General features: G+C 42.3%; 1 protein-coding gene across 2 annotated transcripts in view; it reads left to right on the top strand.

The window, feature by feature from the left end:
- PCSK6 (proprotein convertase subtilisin/kexin type 6) overlaps positions 1–20,611 on the top strand; it is a 358,296-nt gene that overhangs the window by 58,666 nt on the left and 279,019 nt on the right. For both annotated transcript variants that reach the window (XM_006874527.1, XM_006874526.1), the window contains exon 2: positions 19,937–20,041. In XM_006874527.1, the coding sequence (XP_006874589.1) occupies positions 19,937–20,041 (105 nt within the window). The remainder of the gene's footprint in view (positions 1–19,936; positions 20,042–20,611) is intronic.

Raw genomic sequence — 20,611 nt, 5'->3', positions numbered from 1 at the left:
GTGACCATTGTGTACAGGGTAGAACTGCTTCATAGCTTTTTCAAGGTTGTAACCTTTCAGAAGTAGACTAACAGGTCTGTCTTCTGAGATCTTCTGGTGGGTACAGACTACTAACCTTTTGACTGGTAGTCAAGTCCTTAACCCTTTGTACCACCCATGGACTTCACCTAGATTAGGCAACATCTGAACCAAAAGTCTAGATCCCAGTAGCAAAGACCACACAGGCTTCTTACTGGCCTGCAAGCAGGTCTTAAGAAGGCTGCATGGTGGTGTGGCAGTTTTTAATTAGTTGCTGGTGTTTCAATATGGAGAGAACTGGTATGAACAAGTACTGGACTGCAAAGTTGTCCAGTTGAATTGAAAGGTCAGCGGTTCAAACTCAACTAGGTGCTCTTTGGAAACCCTGTACAGGTTTACCATGAGTCAGAACCAATTCGTTGGCACTTAACAACAAAGAAGATCTCAGGAGTTGGTGAGACTTTCCAAGCTCATGGATTGGAAAATGTAATATAGTCAAGATGTTAACACTACCCAAAGCAATTTAAACATACAACACAATCCCAATGAAAATTCCAACATTCTTTACAGAAATGGAAATAGAAACCCTCATTTTTACATGGAAATACAAGAGGACTCAGGTAGCCAAAGCAATTTTGAAGATGAACAAAATATGAGACTTTTTACTTCCTGGCTTCAAACCTTCTGACACCGCCACAGTAATAAAAAACAGCCGGATACTAGTTTAACAACAGGCACATAGACCAATGGAATAGAATTGAAAATGCAGAAACACTTAGGGTTAAATGATTTTCAACAAGGGAGGCAAATCTATTAAATGGGGGAAGGAACAGCCTCTTGAACAAATGGTGCTAGCAAAACTGAATTTCCTCACGTAGAAAAAGGAAACGTGATCCAAACTTCACATTCTACACAAAAACTTATTAAAAGTGGATCAAAGACCTAAATAATAAATCTAAAACCATAAAATTCTTGGAAGAAAATAAGGAGCAAAGATTTGTGACCTCATTTTTTTCAACGATAGATTATCAAACAGAGCCACAAATGCATAAGCAACAGAAAACAAAATAGACACAGGGAAGTTAAGTATGTAGGCTCATCAAAAGACAATCAAGTAAGTGAAAGGCAATTTACAGACCAGGAAAGAAAAAAAATAAAAAAGCTTTGGAAACAATATATCTGATAAAACCCAAACCTAAAACCCATTAGCATCAGTTGATTCCAACTCATAGTAACCCCGTAGGGTTTCTGAGGCAGTCATCTTTATGGAAGCTTTCTCCTACAGAGCCATTGATAGGTTCAAACTGGCGACCTTTTGGCTAGTAGCTGAGTGCTTTAACAACTCTACCACTAGGACTCATAACATCCAATATCTGCAATACATCATAGAAAACATCTCAAATTTTACAGCAGAAATACAAATAATGCCTCCCAAATGGGTCAAAGGACCTGAACAGACACTTTACCACAGAGTATCTCCAAATGTACAAGAGACACATGAAAAGATTGTTCAATGTCATTAGCCATCAGAAATGCAAATCCAAACCACAATGAGATACCTTTTCACTCTCACTAGACTAGCTAGGATTCCTGGCATGGCGCTGTAGGATCAGCACTGAACTGCAAACCACAATGTTGGCTATTCAAAGCTGCAGCTGTTCTTCAGAGACCCTATACAGAGAAAATAACAAGAGAAAATAACAAGTGTTGGAGATGGTGTGGAGAAATTGGAGTCATCGTCCATTGCAGATGGGACTGCAGAATGGTATACCCTTGTGAAGAATGGTCTGGCAGTTCCTCAAAGAATGAACTGACATACGCCCTAGGAATATAATAGAAATGACACAAGCAAACGTATGCACATCTGTGTTCATTGCATCCTAATTTATAATAACAATACCAAAAAGTGGAAACAACTTAAGTGCCCATTGATGGCTGCATGGATAATTTGTGGTAGTTGCAATGGTGGTGTGCTGTGAAGTTGGTTCCGACTCATAGCAACCGTGCACAGGGTTTCCAAGGCTGTAAATCTTTACGGGAGTACAAAGCCTCATCTTTCTTCAGCAGAACAGCTGTGACTTTGCGGTTCACAGCCTGACTCACAATATATCCTTAGTTTGCGATACACACATACATACAATAAAGAAATTATTGTGATATGTGAATATAGAGGACTTTAAATTGAGTGAAATTAAGTCAATTCAAAATGCAAATATATGTTCTTGCTTTTATGAAATGACATGAAATTAATGTTTGTTAGTGGTTACCCAAGGGTGGGGCAGGAGACTGGTAGAAGAGGGAGAAGTACTCCCTAGGTGGTGATTTTGTGCGCTGGAGTTGGTTCCGACTCATAGCAACCCTGTACAGGGTTTCTGAGGCTGTAAATCTTTGCAGGAGCAGAAAGCCTCATCTTTCTCCTGTGGAATGGCTGGTAGATTTGAACTGCTGACCCTCAGGTTAGCAGCTGGATTTGTAATCACTACACTACCAGAGTGGTGGTTAAGTGCCTTTGAGTTGATGAAAACTCGTAGCGAATCTGTATAAATCTTCACAAGACCAGAAAGCCACATCTTTTTCCCATAGAGTGGCTGGTGGGCTCAAACCCCCAACCTTGTGGTTAGCAGTTCTGTGCTTATCTTACAGTGCCACCAGCACTCCCATTCCCTAAGTTGTCATTGTTGTTGTTAAGTGCCATTGAGTCAGTTCCTACTCATGGCGACCCTGAACTTGCAGTTCAAATGGCTTTGCAGTCTGGCGCATTAACTCACAGCGCCACACCAGGACTCCATTCCCTAAGTATTCGACAATTTTTGTTGATAGCGATGGGAAATATGGCATTGAATAGGCGTGAAGTTTGCGCAGCATGACTGTGTGGTGATGTCACTAGACTGTACGAAGGGGAACAGTGGGGAAATGCTAGGTTACATATGGTTTTGCAACAATAACAAACCCCAATTCCAGAAAAAAAAATGGCTGGGGGACTACAGATGCTGATATTAATTAATTAGAAATAATCAAAGCACAAATTTTCATTTGTGGTTTTAGGACTAGGGTCTCATGGGACAATCCAGTCAGTTGGTATAATATAGTTCTTAAAGTTTATTTTCTACCTCCCAGTATGGTGAGTAGTGTTTGGGATTTAAAAGCTTACGAGTGGCTATCTAAGATACAACTACATATTGATCTTTATTCATCTGGAACAAAAATGAAAGCTAGAAACAAGGCTCCTAGAAGGACTGGATTACAAGACTCACTGCCTCCTCCACCTTGAGAGCAGAATGAGATGGTGACTGGACACCACTACTGAGTGTTCTGATCTGGAAGGAAATAGACGAATCCTGATAAAAAGGGAGGACAGTGTGGACTAGAACTTTAAACTCTGAAAGAATCCAGACTTAATGGACCTGTTGAGGCTGGAAGAGTCCCTGGGACTATGGCTCTGAGCTGCTTAAATTAAACCCTCCCTGAAGTCACCTTTACATAAGACTAGATTGTTACCCTTGAGAAATGTGTTACTGGGGGCGGGGGGGGGGGATTGTTAAAAAACCAAAGGATCAACAGTGTTTTTGAATGCATTGATGAGAAGGTTGTGGGGCTGGGAGATTAAGAAAATGGAAGTAAGAGAACTCTAACAAAAATAAGGAGAATATTGACACAATGTGAAGAAAATAACCAATGCCAGTGATCATTGTGTCTAGAAACCAGAATGGGAACAGGTTTCATTGTGTATATTTTCACCAACAATAAAATGTTTTTAAATTAAAAAACAAAATTCATTGTCCCACTAAAAAAAATCAGTGGAGACAAATAAAAGATGTTTAATTAAAAATTTAAAAAACTAAAACATGGGAGAGCTCTGGTATAATCTGAGTGTTGGCTTCTCTTGACAAGCTCAGGTCTGTCTATGCTGGAGTCCTCAAGTCCCATGGTCCTCAGTCATCTTGGGATCCCAGCCTGGGTTCTGTAGTTGTTGGGTACTCCTCCCAAATGGAGAGACCAAGCTGTCTTAGGGCATTTATTGTGCGGCAGGCACATGCCAATCACACCCATTCCCACTATCAGATCAGCACACTGGGGCAGCCTTGAGGGCAATGGAGGGAGGGACAGACACCCCACCTGAGACTGGGGGAGCTCGGGCTGCAGGCACTCAGCCTCTGAAAAGTGGCAGCCTCTGGAACCTGGGCCAGGCCTCAAGCAGCCTTCCCACCCCAGAGGTCATCTGCCCTTGTGAGAAAGCAATTGTTTTGCTGTCTCTTTCCTAGGACCCACTGTGTCAGCTTTGGTGAGAGGAAGAAATGGCATTACTCTAAGGGCCAGTCTGCCATTTGCAACATGGAGTTAGAGGGAAGACCTTCTAAAAGAAGGGTTGTAGGATTTGAAGCAGTTCAAGTTTTGTTTTCAGTTCTGGACCATAAATGATTCAAGCTTTATTTGGAAAGGAAGATCTGGTTACATTGTTTTGTTGCAATTTTTAAAACTCTTTGTTTCTTAAATTTTGAAATAATGATAAAGCTATGGAAAAATTGGATAGTACAAAACTCTTTTCATGAAGTATTTGAGAATAAGTTGCAGACCTGATATGTCACCTCTAATACTTCATTCATTGTGTATTTCATGTAAACAAGAACAGTCTCTATAGGGCTACAGCTTAAAGATCAGAATGAGGAAATTAACAATGCTGTCATCTGATCCTCCAACCCCAGTCATGGTTCCTGCAGTTGCCCACCAGAGGTTTTCCTAGGAGAGTCTTGTTTAGAACTGTGTGTTACGGTTAGGCAGCAGGTCTACTTAGTGGGGGAGGGACTGTTGCTGTTGCTGTTAAGTGCCGTCGAGTCGATTCCGACCCATAGTGACCCTGTACAGGGTTTCCAAGGCTGTAAATCTTGATGGCAGTAGAAAGCCTCATCTTTCTCCCATGTGGGAGGGACTAGGGTGAGGCTTTGGTCATAAAATTTAAGGGGGACATTCATTAAAAACTTAGGAACCAAGATAAATATCATTTTGATGCAGTATTTTCCAAAAGTTACGATTAAACCTAGAAGTTCATGATGAACAAGATAACCAAATGCTTAAATAAAGAGAAACTCAGCATGACTGCATTTTCCTTTAACCTAAGGCTCCATTGTAACTTGGCGTGGCACTGCTGTGGTCTCCTTCAGTAGGGAGCTGTTCCTGCGTATTTTCTTAACTTTTATGACTTTGGTGCTTTTGAAGATTAGGCCAGTTATTTTGCAGACTGTTTCTTCATTTGAGTTTGTCAGATGTCCCTTGTGTTCAGGTTATGTGTTTTGACTGGAGTGTCATGAAAGTGGTCCTCAGTCCTCCCTCCTTGTGGCATCCTACCATGTGGCCCATGTTGTAGCTCAGTATTGGTGGTGTTTACACTGGTCACTTGGTTTAAGTGATTTTCGGCCAGTATTTGTCACTATAAATCTTTTCTTTTCCCCTTTAAAATTAATAAGTATTTTGTGGAAAGGTACTTCAAAACTAGGTAAAACATTGATATTTCTATTCCTACAAAGCTTTTAAATTTCTTATTCCTTTGCCTAGATCCATTGTTGTTGATGTTGTTGTTAAGTGACATTGAGTTGGTTCCAGCTCATAGTGATCATGTACAGGGTTTCCAAGGCTTGAAATCTACAAGGGTGCCGAAAGCCTCTTCTTTCTTTCTCAGAGTGGCTGGTAGGTTCAAACTGTGGACCTTTTGGTTCACAGTCCAGTGCTTCCTCTTTATTCAATGGATGATAATCCATTAGAATAACTATATATTTTGATGCTAAAATTCTTTCTGATTTGGCCTTTTTGACATGCTTCTAGCAATTTTGAGCAGTTTTTTGTGTCCTGGAGAACATGATATTATTGGTTCATCTTGCACTTTCCATGCCCCAACCCTGAGCCATCCATTTCTCCAAGAATCCCTAGGTTCTTTTAGGAGAAAATGATATTTAGAAGCCAAGATCTGGGTTCTAGTTAGACGCATTGCTTTTGAGGTGCTTCTGTTCTCAGACTCGTTCAGTGGGGAGAAGTGAAGAATATATGCCTGTATATACAGAAATACATAAACACACCTGCATGTCTGTTTCTTGGTCTGCATGTCAGCCATCTATCATCTATCTACCTATCAACCTATCTGCATTGAAATCTGTGGCTTCAAACAGATATCCAGTTCTAGTTCAATACAACAGATTCATTTTGTTTCCAACCATTCACCAACATCCTTATCCCCAAAGTGAAAAAGCTGGCTCCTATTGTCTGACAATATTAACTTGCTTGATTAGTCCCCACCCTACCCCCATGGGTAAGCTGTCTGCCCGGTCCTTTGTTACCACTCTACCTTGCTTGGGCTCTGACCACACAGCAAGCTGCCCTAACCGTGCCCTCCACCCCACCCCACGCCAAATCAGGCTCCAACCGCACTTCATCTATCTGTTGGACTTGAGTGATGCCTTGCTCTGGGCCACCCCAAGTCTCCAGCCCCACACACCCCAGAAACAATCTGCCCCACACCATGGCGTTAGGATTGAATGTATCAGGAAGAAGGGTCATACATTTTATCTTCAAATCAAAACAAAACAATAATTAATGCCAAAGGGTGACTGGGTCTAGTAAAATAACTAATTGCCATTAGCCATCAAGAAGTCTTTAACCTGAGATGATTTAAAATGTGGATCTTCAAAGTAAAGATTGTGGAATTTTTAGGTCGATCTTTGTGGACATTAAAGGAATAAGCCAGACCATTTGGTTTAGTCACTTAAGGGAAGAGAAAGTGAAGTCCATTAAGAAATATGAATAGTTTTTCAGGAATTTATAGGATGTTGAACAACTTTATTACATAGTTTGGGTGGATGTATGATGAAGAAAGCAATTTTAGGGGACTCAGAAATTGTGTAAGAATCTTAAGTTAGAATCATAATTCTTGCCATAATAGAATGTGACTGAAATGGGAATTAGTTTTGTTTTTTAACACTTTAAAACTTGATGATAAGCTATTCATTCTTTCAAGCTGGACTTACTGAATTGCAAATACCAGGTAGCCCAGTTCCGGCTAAAAATAGGTTCAGTGGCCATGTATATTTATAGCTTTCTTTAGACGAAAGTCAACCAGAGCAGGACGGTATGGATTTGATGTGTAGGGTTTTATATCCAATTAGTTGTGTTTTTCTTAAGTAGACCACTGGAATCACTGGGATCATATAACGACACTACACTCAGACACCCATGCCATTTAAATGCAGGCTCTTCTCCAAATGCCAAGGCCCTCAGGAGACTTTGGCCTTGAAGTTAAGCAGCCTTGGGAGGCAGCCTGCCGCAGCTGCACCATTAACAGGCCAGGAACATCTGTGTCCAGCTAAGGGCAGTTATGGGAGTGATAAAGTGAACCATTTTTTGTAGTTAGAGGCCCCATCTGCAGCTCATTCATTTCTAAGTCCTTGAATTATGACACTTTGTGGCTACTTATCAGCTATTCTGTGAGGCCAGATTCAGCTGTGCTGGTGGTGGAGTTGGCTTCAACCCTTAGCGACCCTGTATTGGGTTTCTGAGGCTGTAAATGTTTATGGGAGCAAAGAGCCTCATCCTTCTCCCATGCAACGACTGGTAGTTTCGAACTGCTGACCTTAAGGTTAGCATCCCAACTTGTAACCACTACGCTACCAGAACTCCTTGGCTGGAGAAATAGGGATGGTATTTTTTAGAGATGCTAGCCCAAAGTATTCCTTTAGCTATCATTCAATCTCGACTTACTGATTCTGGGGCTTGTGGAACTGCCCCTGGGTCTGAGTCATGCCTGCTGCAGAGCTAAGTGGAGCGTGGGGAGGGACTTTGGAAGAATCTGATGTTATTTGGGATCAATTGGACACTCTCGTTTGTAACTTTGCTGCAAACTGAACATGGTATATTAGATAGGACTCTCTTCCATAATTCCTTGGAATCTCTGAGAAATTGTGAATCCAAGCTGTCAATACCTGCCAAGATCTGCTAGACCTCACACTTGCCTGAAATAGACAGTAAGTTAGTTGCTTTTGAGTTGATTCCAACTCAGGATGATCCCATCCATCTGTGTCAGAGCACTGTGCTCAAAATCTGTGTCAGAGTGCCATAGGAGCTTCAGTGGCTAAGTTTGTAGAAGCTGATCGCCATGTGCTTCTGGGTTGACTCAAACCTCCAACTTCATGGTTAGCAGCTGAAAGCATGTTAACCATTTACACCACCCAGGGATTTGCCGGATTTAAAAGGAGGTCACCTGAAGCCGCCTGTATCTACTTGCATTTAGAGAACAAAGCAGATGCCCAGGGAGGCTCTTGTTGATGCACCCAACCCAGGTCTCTCTCTCTCACATGTGGCCACTCTCCTTCCCCTGTTTGACTTTGCAAGGTGTTTATATGCTCACCTCTTCCTGTGGTCCTTGAGTGCCTTTCTCTCCAGTCGGTGTGTTTGCCATGAATGAACAGAGCTTGACCACTGTGCCTGAAGTGCTTACCGTGGGCCAGACACTCTTGCACCTTGTATGGCCTGTCTCATTTGTCCCACATCCCAGCAAAGGGAGGGTCAGAACGGTCAGCAGACCCCACCTAGGTCACCCAGAGGTGGATAGCAGGCCTGTCTGGTAGTGTAGTGGTTATGAATCGGGCTGCAAACTGCAAGGTTAGCAGTTCGAAACTACCAGCCGTTCCATGGGAGAAAGATGGGGCTTTCTACTCCCATAAAGATTTATAGCCTCAGAAACCCTGCACAGGGTAGCTATGAGTCGGAACTGACTCCATGGCACATAACAACAACTATAACGAAGATCACAAGTGGGTAGATTTAACAAACAGAAATTTCTTCTCTGACTCTTCAGGAGACTAGAAGTTCACATTTAGAATGTGAACTCTGGGGGACGGTTTTCTTTCGGTGTGTCTCCACAGCACAGGGAACCCGTAACTAAAGGGTGCTTGCCATTCCTGGCTCTCCTTTCTTGCTAGTAGTGGGTTCCTCTGTGCTTATTTCTCTCTCCTTTTATCTCCTATGCGATAAAAGGTGATAAAGGCCACACCCCAGGGAAATTCCCCTTATGTGAGATCAGGGCTCTGACCTGATTAAGAGTGTTGAATCCCACCCTGATATTCTTATAACTGATTGGCTAGTCACATCAGCTCAGATCCTGAGGGACAATTACATCATGACTTAACTACCACATTACATCATTATGGACAATCAAGATCCAGCCAACTTGAAAAATTTTTTGGGAACACAGCTCAATCCATAACAAGGCCTGACTCCACAGCTTGCACCAGGCCCATGACACTGTCCTGGGAGGTCCTTGTTGTTACTGTTAAGTGAGTCCATCCAGTCAGTTCCACCCAGAGACTGTGTATAGAGTTTCCAAGGAGCAGATGGTGGGTTTGAACCACCAATGTTACGGTTATCAGTCCAGTGCTTATCCTACAGCAACATACCAGGACTCCAGAGTACCTCAGGGCCAAGTGGTAGTGCCTGACTGGGAGGCATCAGGGTCTCAACCTGCACCTGCTCTGGGACTCAGGCTTCCTTGACTGTAGATGGAAGGGGACAGTGTGTGTCCTTGCCACACCAGCTGAAGTCAGAGGTCCCTTCATTTCACCAACCTTTCATTTGTGAGCTCCAGTACTACGTCAGGTCCCAGGGTGGCATGCGTGATTTGTGATTGGCTGCTAGCCTAAACGTTGGCAGTTTGGTCTGGACAATCTGCTTTCCTATGATCACAGCCCAGAATGCCCTATGGAGCATGATTCCGAATCAACTTGACAGCAGCAGGTTTGGGTGTTTTGTTTGTTTTGTACCAGAGGCTGCTGGGGCTGGAGGTTTACAGATGACTTTAGTGCCTGCCCTCGAAGCACTGAGAGTAGGAATACAGGTGTACAATAGCAGTGTGTGGGCAGACTGGGGTGTGGGAGGTCAGGGAGGGCTTCCTGGAGGCCGTGTCAGCTGAGGTGAGGGTAGAAAAAGGAGCTGGGCAGAAGAAAGTGGAAAAGACCCTGTCATCTTAATGTTTGACATGGTCCCTGGGAAGATGTTGGCTTCAAATTCCACATGGCCACCCCAGTCCAGACTGAAAGAATCAGAGTGTCTGTCTGTGTGTGGGGGGACCAGGTCCACAACATGAGCCAACCAGGTGATTCTGACAGGCACAAGACTGTGAGCCACAGTCCACATGCTCTGAATGACTGCTGGCCCGCTGCCACGCCACGGGAGGCCACTCCAGTGTGAGAGCAGGAGGCATCAAAGACCAGCCTAGTACATTCTGTAGCCATTTGTCTGTGAAACTTGTAACACACATGTGTATAGAAATGTTGAAATATATATACACACAAAAACACTTATATATGAGACTTCTAAAAGTTTGTGGAAAAATGGAATTGAAAGATTGAAAGGTAATGGAATTTCTCCATGAATTTTTTTAAGTCCCTGTCATTATACACATGCAAAAACATTTATATTTATATATGGTGGTGGTGGTGATGTGCTGTAGAGTTGGTTCCGACTCATAGTGACCCTGTACAGGGTTTCTGAGTGTAAATCTTTACAGGAGCAGAAAGCCTCATCTTTCTCCCGTGGAACAGCTGGTAGTTTTGAACTGCTGACCTTGCGGTTCACAGCCCGATTTGTAACCACTACACTACCAGAGCTCCTTAAACACACTATAGAAGGTTGTTTAAATGTCTCTATTTTGAAGAATATTAATAATTATTTATTAAATTAGACTTTCTTTAACTTATTTTGCTTGGATCCAAAATCAACTCACATGAAAGCAGTAGTCAGAAAATCAAATCTGCTGCAAAAGCCCTCTTTAAAGTGTTAAAGAGCAAAGATGTCAGTTTGAGGACTAAGGTGTGCCTGACCCAAGCCATGGTATTTTCAATTTTCAGTTTTCACATATGCATGTGACAGTTGAACGGTGAATGAGGAGGACTCTAGAAAAATCAATGCATTTGAATTATTATGTTGCCTAAGAATATTGAAAGTGCCACGGAGTGCCAGAAAAACAAATCTATCTTGAAAGAAATACAGTCCGAATGCCCCTTATAAGTGAGGATGGTGAGATTTCATCTCCTGTACTTGGACATATTATTAGGATGGACCAATCCCTGGAGAAGGACATCAAAAAAAAAGATGGATTGAAACAGAGAAAGGACAGCTTGACGAACTTCAGGATGGGCCATAATCTAGGACTCCAATTATACCTTTATCTATAAAACAATCCCTCAATGTGTGGACTGGTAGTACCCAACCTTTAGAGAATCTATGTTTCACAGCAGAGACTTTGGTGGACCCAGTATATTTTCAGCAGCTAATGCTCTAAATCACAGGTGGTGGTTTGTTAAGTGCCATGGAGTCTGTTTCAACTCATAGCAACCTTGGATAGAGTTTCCAAGGCTTTAAGTCTTTTGTGGGAACAGAAAGCCTCACCTTTCTCACATGGAGTGGCTGGTGAGTTTGAACTGTTGATCTTGTGATTCACAGTCCAGTGCTTATCCTACAGGGTCACCATGCTCCCAAATCACAGGTGGGCACGTATTTTTTGTAAGGTTCTAATAAAAATCATTTTGGTTCTGTGGCTGTATGGTCTGTCACAACCACTCAGCTGTCCCTCACAGTAGGTAAATGAATGTATGTGGCTGTGTCCAGTAAACGTAATTTTAAAAAACTGACAGCAAACCTGATTGTGACTCATGGGCCCTACTTTGCTAGGTCCTATTAGTCCTGGAGTGGTGCAGTGGGCTAATGCATCAGACTGCAAAGGTGTTGGAACTGCAAGGTCGGTGGTTCAGGCTCACTAGCTGCTACTTGAAAACCCTATACAGGGTCGTTATGGGTCGGAATCTACTCAACAGCACTTAACAACAACAACAACAGTCTGAATGAATGAGTATTTTATTAACCACAGCACATTCACAGACGCCAGGAGGACAACAGTCACTCCACTTGGGGAACACAGTGTTAATACAGTCTGCAGACAGTGTGTGAGCCCAGCGCACAGGCCTCCACAGTGCCTTGGAAACAGTTTCCCAGGTACCCTCCCTCCCTCCCTCCCTCCTTCCCTTAAACCCCAAAGCAAACCTGCTGCCATTGAGTCTGTTTCAAGTCCTAACTGCCCTGTAGACCACCCTGCTGCTGAGCGTTTCCCAGGTTGTAATCTTTATGGACGCAGACCCACGTCTGTCTCCCATGGAGCGTGGCTGGTGCATTCAAACCATAACGTTTCAGTTTGCAGACAAGCAAGTGCGTACTACAACTCCGTACCTTCTAACGTTGCCAACTCTGAAATTCCAAAATCAAATATCCTTCACTCAAACTCAGGGGCCTGTAGGAGGCCTGACTCTCCAATTTTTTGTTCATGAGCTAGAAGGCGGTAGCTCCCATCCATTCTGTAAGGAAGCACACAGAATCTCCTGGGAGGTCTTAGAACCTGCATATGTGGGGCAGCATTCTCATAAACTTGTTGCAAAGCTTCAATGATTCTGAAAGATGTGTGCTTGAATTTTGCTAAAAACTTGATATTAGCCCCGGCCACACAACCTTTTATTTCCATGACACAGAGTTTCTATTTTTTGTTGTTTTTTATAACTCATCCTCTCCTATTTTTCTGAAACAGATCCCAGCCTCTTCTGCAGCTGGCTTTGCAAGGGCATGAGGGTGGTTTGGACTGGTGTCCCTTCTCTCTCAACAATTTTGAGTGGTCCTCCCTAACCCGTTAGTCCCCATACTGGACTGAACACAAATTTCTGAACAGATGCAGCTCTGGCCACCGCTGCCAGCAGAGGTAGTTTGCATGGAGAACAACGTAGGAACCACCTGTTCCCTCCCTGGATTGCTCAATGAGGAGAACAGCTCAGTTAAGGAGTCTTCAGGCCATAAGTATGGGTATGGTGCCCCCAAACAGAGGGTTGAACAGCCTTGTGATGGGCCTGTGGCCAGAGGGGTAGCCCTGGGTGAGCCTGGATATGACAACCCTGGCTGTCACTACCCCGAGGCCAGGTGTTGACCTGAATGGTTTCTAGGGCCACTCTGATATGAACCAGCAGCTCTTCACTGAACTCACCCTTTGTCCAGCAAATGTGACTCAACTTTGACTTCTCCATGCTTTGAATGGGAATTGACTTGAGTTAAAAGACCAAAAGTTATATGACCTCTCCCAGGAATTATGGCAGCTAGTAAGCAAATATGCTTATTAATCCCTGCTGTAAATCAAGAAAGACTTCATCATTGCCTCTGCTGCTAAATAACAGCCCTAAGGCTGTTGAGGAGGAGCCTTGTGACCTATATAGCAGTTAATTTTGTTGAAGTAAGCAAGGTGACTTTTCTGTACGAAGAGAAACAAAAGTGTTTTTGTGCAAAACAGGACACAATAGGTGCACAACAGGCTTATGGGAGGGCATAAAAAAATGTCTTCTGGTAGAAAATGAACTGAGAATCCGAATCACAGCAAATCATTCATTGAGCATTTATTACCTGCCCGGCACTCAGCTAATTCTTTCACATATGTGAGAAGGCTTCAACACATTCATGGAAAATGTCCATTATTTTTTCATTTCATTTCATTTTTCCACGAACTTTTTGAACCTCCTCATATAGCTCTAAGCCTTAGGGCAACTTTTCAAGGCAGAAGTTATTTTTCTCCTGAGGAAAATTAGATGCAGAAAGGTTAAGCCCCAGGCCACCCAGCAGGAAGTGGTAATGTTAGAATGCAGACTCTGAGAGTCAAACAGAATCTACTGTATCCCAGACTTAGAGAGGGAATACAGGAGACTAGGAGAGGAACCAAGAAAGAAGATCATGTCCCCAAGCTAGCCTACATTCTTCAAGCAGGTTGTAGACACTAGGCACTATGTACGAGGGAGCTTCAAATAGTTTGTGAAGAAATGGAATTGAAACATGCTGGCTTTTTAAAATAAGTTTTGTAAGCCCTCTCATATTTGAATCCTTATGGCTATCATGATATTCAATGTCCTGTGCTGGTCAGTAACAGTGACCCACTGGAACAGACTTACGTGAAAAAGGAGGTTCTTTATTTCAAGAACGGGAAAGGGTGTGTCTCATGAGACCCAAGAACAGGAAGCAGCCATCCTGGATTTTTGGAAGCAGGGACTGAAGGATATTTAAGAGGCTAGGAGGGCTGTCTCTCTCAACACACCTGCTTTCTCTTATAAAAGGGTGTGCTGTGCCGACCACATTGCAGGGAGAAATTGTCACTTAGAACATCCAAGAGCCTCCAGGTCTCTGCTTGGACCAGTCAGCTCTTTTGGAATAAAGTCATAGCAAACAAAATGGCTGTGAGTGGGATCTTGTGAATGGTATAGGATTTAGTTCCATTAGAACTTCAAGGGAAAAGTTTATTTCTTTACACAGAAAGAATTGTGCTTCACAGGGGTGAATATCCTTGCAAAGGTTCACACAGCTGATGGTGGTGATGGAGCGGGAGACGGTTTGCACTTGATTTGACTGCAAACCCATGTTCATAATTTAAAAATATATCTATATCTGTCTCCCTCCCTCCCTCCCCATTTCCCTCCCCCTTTAGCTCTCTCTAAGGAGCTCTGGTAGCATAGTGGTTACGAATTGGGCTGCTAACTTCAATGTTAGCAGTTTGAAACTACCAGCTGTTTTGCGGGAGAAAGATGCAGCTTTGTGTTCCGGTAAAGATTTACAGCCTCAGAAACCCTATGCACGGTCGCTCGATGAGTTAGTTGGAACCGACTGCACGGCATGTTACCACCACCATCTCTCTCTCTCTAAATCCATATATAAATTTGTAGATGGTATGTGCAACAGAATGAAACACTGACCAGTTCTGAGCTATCTATCCTCACAGTTTTCTTATGTTTGAGCTTACTGTTGCTGCTACTGGGCCAATCCATCTTATTGGGGGGGGGGGGGGGTTGTTTCCACTGATCCTCTACTTTCCAAGCATGTTATCCTCCAGGGACTGGTCCCTCCTGATAATATGTTCAAAGTACAAGAGATGAAGTGTCACCATTCTCAAGCACTCTGGCTGTACTTTTCCCAACACAGCTTTGTTTTTTCTTCTGGCAGTCCATGGTACTGTCAATATTCCTCTCCAACCATAATTCAGATGCATCAGTTCTTCTTCAGTCCCTCTAATTCATTGTCCAGCTTTCACATTCATATGAGGTGATTGAAAATACCTTGGCTTCAGTCAGGTGCACCTTAGATCTCACACTGACATCTTTGCTCTTGAACTCATGATAGAGGTATTTTGCAGCAGATTTGCCTAATGTAATATTGTTTGGTTTCTTGTCTGCTGCTTCCAAGAGCATTTCTTGTGGAGCCAAACAAATGGAAGTCTTTGACAACTTTAATCTGTTCTTTACTTGTTTTTGTTGTTAGGTATCATAGAGTCAGTTCTGACTCATAGCGACCCTGTGCACAACAGAATGAAACACTGCCCAGTCATGTGCCATCCTCACAATTTTTGTTACATTTGAGCCCATCTAGTTGGGGATTTTCCTCTTTTTCACTGAACTTCCACTTTACCAAGTAATGACATCCTTCTCCAAGTAAACACAAGTAAACGTCTTTCTGATTCTCTTTGCTTTCAGCCAAGATCCATCTGATGTCAGCAGTGATGTCCCTTGTTCCATTACCTTTTATGAATCCAGCTTGAATTTCTGGAGTTCCTTGTAGATGTACTGTTACACCATTTTAAAATTATCTTCAGCAAAATTTTACTTGCATGTAATATTAATATTGTTCAATGATTTCCACCTTCTGTTGGGTTGCCTTTCTTTGGAATGGGCACTAATACGGATCTCTTCTAATTGGTTGGCCAGATAGCTGTCCTTCAAATTTCTTGACATAGATACATGAGCACTCCCAGTGCTGCATCAGCTTGTTGGAACATTTAAATTTGTATACCATCAATTTCTGGACCCCACTGCCTTCAGTGCAACTTAGATTGTTGTTGCTGTTGTTGTTAAGTGCTGTTGAGTCAGTTCTGATCCTTAGCGACGCTGTATAGGGTTTCCAAGGAATGGCTGATGAGCTTGAACTTGTAGTTCAAGCCAACTTTGCAGTCTAGTGCGTTTACCCACAGTTTCCTTCAATGCCATTGGTTCTTGATCGTATGGCACCTCTTGAAATGACTGTGTATCCCTTCTATCTTCTTTTGAAGTTTCCAGTGTCATTCAATGTTTTTTCCATTGTTGGTGTTAAGTGCTGTCAAGTTGGTTCTGACTCATAGTGACCCTGTCTAGGATTTTCAAGGAGCAGCTGGTGGATTTGACCTGCCAGCCTTGCAGTTCACACCGACCTTGAGTCCAGTGCATTAACCTGTAGCGCCAGACTCCTTCAGTATTGCAACTAGAGGCTTGAATTTTTTCTTCAGTTCTTTCAGATTGAGAAATGCTGAGTATATTCTTCCCTTTTGGTGTTATAACTCCAAGTCTTTGCAGCATTTTATTATAAGGTTTGATTTTTGTCATCTCAAGCTGTTCTTTGAAATTTAATTTTTAGCACTTTCTCACGTCATCATTTGATCCAGTTGCTTTAGCTTGTCTATGCTCAAGAGCAAGTTTTATAGACTCTTCTGATCTCCACTTTGTTCTTTTCTATTTGACCTTTTCTTTTTTTACATTTTTATTGTGAATTTAGTGACTAGTTTACATACACTCACTGTTTCATTGCATCCTTGCAATGCAATTGCAATTGCAATGATTACAGTCTCTTCTGTGCATCATCATTCAACAATATTTGCTTTTATTCTCTCTGGTTTTTTTTTTTTTTTTTTTTTTTTTTGTTATTGTTTTTGATGTACACAAAAACACGCAGGAATATATAATCGTTTAAACAATCTAAGGGCACATTCTGCAAGTCTACCCTCTGGCCACCAGCACCTGGCAGCCAGCACACAGCCTTTCTCTTTCCGTGAATCTAGAGTCCTCAGCTGCTCTCTCTCTCTCCATGCCCTCATATCTGTGTCCATCTCTGAGGCTGCTGCTTCTCTTTGACCCGTCTTTATAATGAACTTTTGTTTTCTTCATGTGTGATATTCTTGATGTCATTCCACAACTTGTCTAGTCTTTAGTCATTAGTGTCTAATACATCAAATGTGTTCATAAGATGATTTCTGAATTCAGGTGGGATATACTTGAGGTCATGTTTTGTTTTTATTGACTTTAAATTTTTCTTCAGCTTCAGCCTAAAGTTAAATGTGAGCAATTAATGATCTGTTCCACAGTCATCTCCTGGCCTTGTTTTGGCTGCCAGTATTAAGCTTCTCCACCTTCGTTTCCTACAGATGTAGTCAATTTGATTCCTGTGTATTCCATCTGGTGAAGTCCATCTGTACAGTTGCCTTTTATGTTGTTGAAATAAGGTATTTGCAATGAACAAGTCATTGGTCTTGCAAAATTCTATTATGTAATCTCCATCATCGTTTCTGTCACCAAAGGCCATATTTTCCAACTACTGATGCTTCCTCTTTGTCTCCAACCTTTGCATTCCAGTCACCAGTAATTGTCAATACGTCTTGATTGCATGTTTGATCAATTTCAGACTGAAAAAGTTGTAGGATTTTTCAATTTCATCCTCACCAACTCTAGTAGTTGGTGAGTATATTTTAATAATAGAGGTCATTCCCAGCATAAAACCATATGACGGTCTGATTCAAAATGGGCAATGTCAGTCCATTTCAATTCACTAGTCCCTACGATCTAGCACTCGTGTGCCACTTTGTAGTTCTGTGGTGTCTTGTGCATTGCTGTAATGATGGAAACTTATGCCACTGGTATTTCCATTACCAGTAGGGTCCTCCCTGGAGTCCCGGTGTGGCACTGCAGGATAATGTACTGGACTGCAAGGTGGGTTTGAGCCACAAGGTCAGCAGTTCAAACTCACCAGCCGCTCCTTGGAAACCCAATGTGGGATCGCTGTAAGTCACAACATACTTGACAGTACTTAACAACAACAACAAGGATCATTCAAGGTGTACAGATTTCAGGAGAGCTTCCAGACTAAGATAGACTAGAAATAAGGAGAGGTGGACAACTTCTGAATGCTTAGCCACTGAAAACCTTATGAATAGCAGTAGAACATTGCCAGATAGAGTGCCAGAAGCAGCAGCAGTGGACTTAACAATTGTGAGGATGCCCCATGACCAGGCAGTGTTTCGTTCTGTTCTGCGTAGGGTTTGCTATGAATCAGAACCAACTCAAAGACACCTGACAACAACAACAACAGCAACAATGCCTAGGAGGTAGGTCTTTATGTGCTCCATTTCATTTTTGAGAGCTCCTAATTTTCCTATATACTTTGTACGTTCCATGTTTTGTTTATTAATGGGTGTTTGAAGCTGTTTCTTGTCATTTTGAGTTATGCCCCATCAGCAAATGCAAGTCCTGAAAGCCAAACTTCACCCATGTCACTAATGTCAACTCTACTTTGAGGAAGCAGCTCTTCCCCAGTCATATTCTGAGTGCCTTCTGACATGAGGAACTCATCTTCCAACACTCTATCTGGCAATGCTCTGCTGCTATTAATAAGGTTTTCAGTGGCCAAACATTCAGAAGTAATCAGTCTCTCTTTCTTCCCAATCTGTCTCAATCTGGAAACTCCATTGGCACCTGTCCACTATGGGTGACCCTGCTTGTATTTAAAATACTGTTAACTCCAGCTTCAGAGCACTACACAACAAAACTGACATATGACTGGTGGCTTCAGAGGTAATTAGCCTTAAAAATACCCTTTCATCAAAAGCTAGAAAAGAAACTAAGAAAATGTACCCTGTGAAGGGCATCTTAAGAATGTGTATAGTGTTCAGTCCCTCTTTAGAAATTTGGAGAGCTTGACTTTCCAGAATGGCAGCCAACTAGCTATTCTCAACCACCAGTGAAGGCTCGCACAAGAAGCAGGTCTTCTGAGGAGGATGCCCCAGTTCTCCAAGAGCACCACACAATGGGGCAGCTCGCAGGATGCTTGGGCTGCAGAGGAGGCCACAGAGGGCCAGCCATCCTTCAGCCAGGTTGGGCACCATGCTCTCCTAGGTTTGTCCAACCTTCAAGCTGCAATCTGTTCCGTCCCTGGTGGAAAATTGGGACACCCAAGAGGTTTGATGTTCTCATCTGACCTTTTCACTTCCCCAAGCAGATGGCCCAGAGTATTTTCTTTGGCTTCCTTGTTGCACTTGAGAGCAAATGTTCATTCTTAGATATTTCAGTTTAAGCATGGGGTGGAGGGATGACGTTTATTTATAAAGGAATATTTTGGTACTGACCTGACTTGATACTAATTGAGCAACTTCAAGGATTCTTGTCATTAAATGAACATAGATGTATGTCTAAAAAAATGTAGCAAAGACAGTTTAAAATAACCCAAACTGTAAATGGCATTAGCTTACATGAGATGCAATGATATTTGTGCTTCATTTGAAATATGGCTTTGTGTTGTTTATGTACGAAGAGGCACCGAAATTTCACCTTTATGTTCATAAACACAGGATATGTGCTGGGGAGATGTCTGAGGAAGCATGTACTCTGGAAGCAGATCAGAGCAAGATTTTTGTGGGATGGAAGACTTTTGTTGTTAGTTGTTGAGTCAGCTCTAATTCATCATGGTGCTGTGTGCAACAGAAGAAATCCACTATGTGTTTAGAGAACTTTACAACCTAGAGGGGTCATCTTCCAATATTCTATCATGATTAATAAGGTTGTCATTGGCTACTTTGTGGAAGACACACCAGTCCCTTTTCCCTAGTCTGTCTTAGACTGGAAGTTCTTCTGAAGCCTGCCCACCTTGGCTGACACTGTTGGTATATGAAAGATTGGCAGCATAACTTCCAGTATTATAGCAACATGCAAGCCACCACGTATCACAACAAACTTACAAACAGGTAGTGGAGCTGAGTGTGCTATTAATTGGTGATATCCTGCTTCTTGTTTTACAGATTGGAAACCTGGAAAATTACTACCATTTCTATCACAGCAAGACATTTAAAAGATCAACCTTAAACAGCAGAGGCCCCCATACTTTCCTCAGGATGGACCCACAGGTATAGACCTCTGCTTCTGGAAAGGGGGCTTCCCTAAACATAGAGTGTTGTTGATTTGCTTCTGTGATTCTAAAAATGGATTTCAACATGACTGTACACTCACCAGCTTTCCAAGTCAACTCTGAATAAATAAAGTAAGACAGATGTGGGCCATCTCCAAATTGTGGGATGTATTTTCAGACTTGAGAATTAAAATTCTTGACTTCAGTTTGAAGCAACTATCAAGTGAGTACTAGATCTACTGATACTTTAAATATATTTTTTTAATTAACAAAATACTCAATGCTATCTAGAGGATAAGTATATGAATCCTACCCCTATAGGCACAAAAACACAAGGCAAGTGAGTTTTTAAATAATGGAAATAGTGATTGGGCAGATGGATGTTTTTGTGGTTGTCATACACATACCTTAAAAATCAACAGTCATCGAGTCAATTCCGAGCCATTGTGACCCTGTGTTGGGTTTCTGGGACTATAAATCTTTATGGGATCAGAAAGCCCCATCTTTCTACTGTGGAGCAACTGGTGTATTAGAATCACTGACCTGCAGTTAGCAGTTGAGTGCTTAT

Source organism: Chrysochloris asiatica, unplaced genomic scaffold (assembly GCF_000296735.1).
Source record: "Chrysochloris asiatica unplaced genomic scaffold, ChrAsi1.0 scaffold00282, whole genome shotgun sequence".
Taxonomy (NCBI): domain Eukaryota; kingdom Metazoa; phylum Chordata; class Mammalia; order Afrosoricida; family Chrysochloridae; genus Chrysochloris; species Chrysochloris asiatica.
Note: the sequence above shows the minus strand (reverse complement) of the source record. Positions and strands in the feature narration are given on the sequence as shown.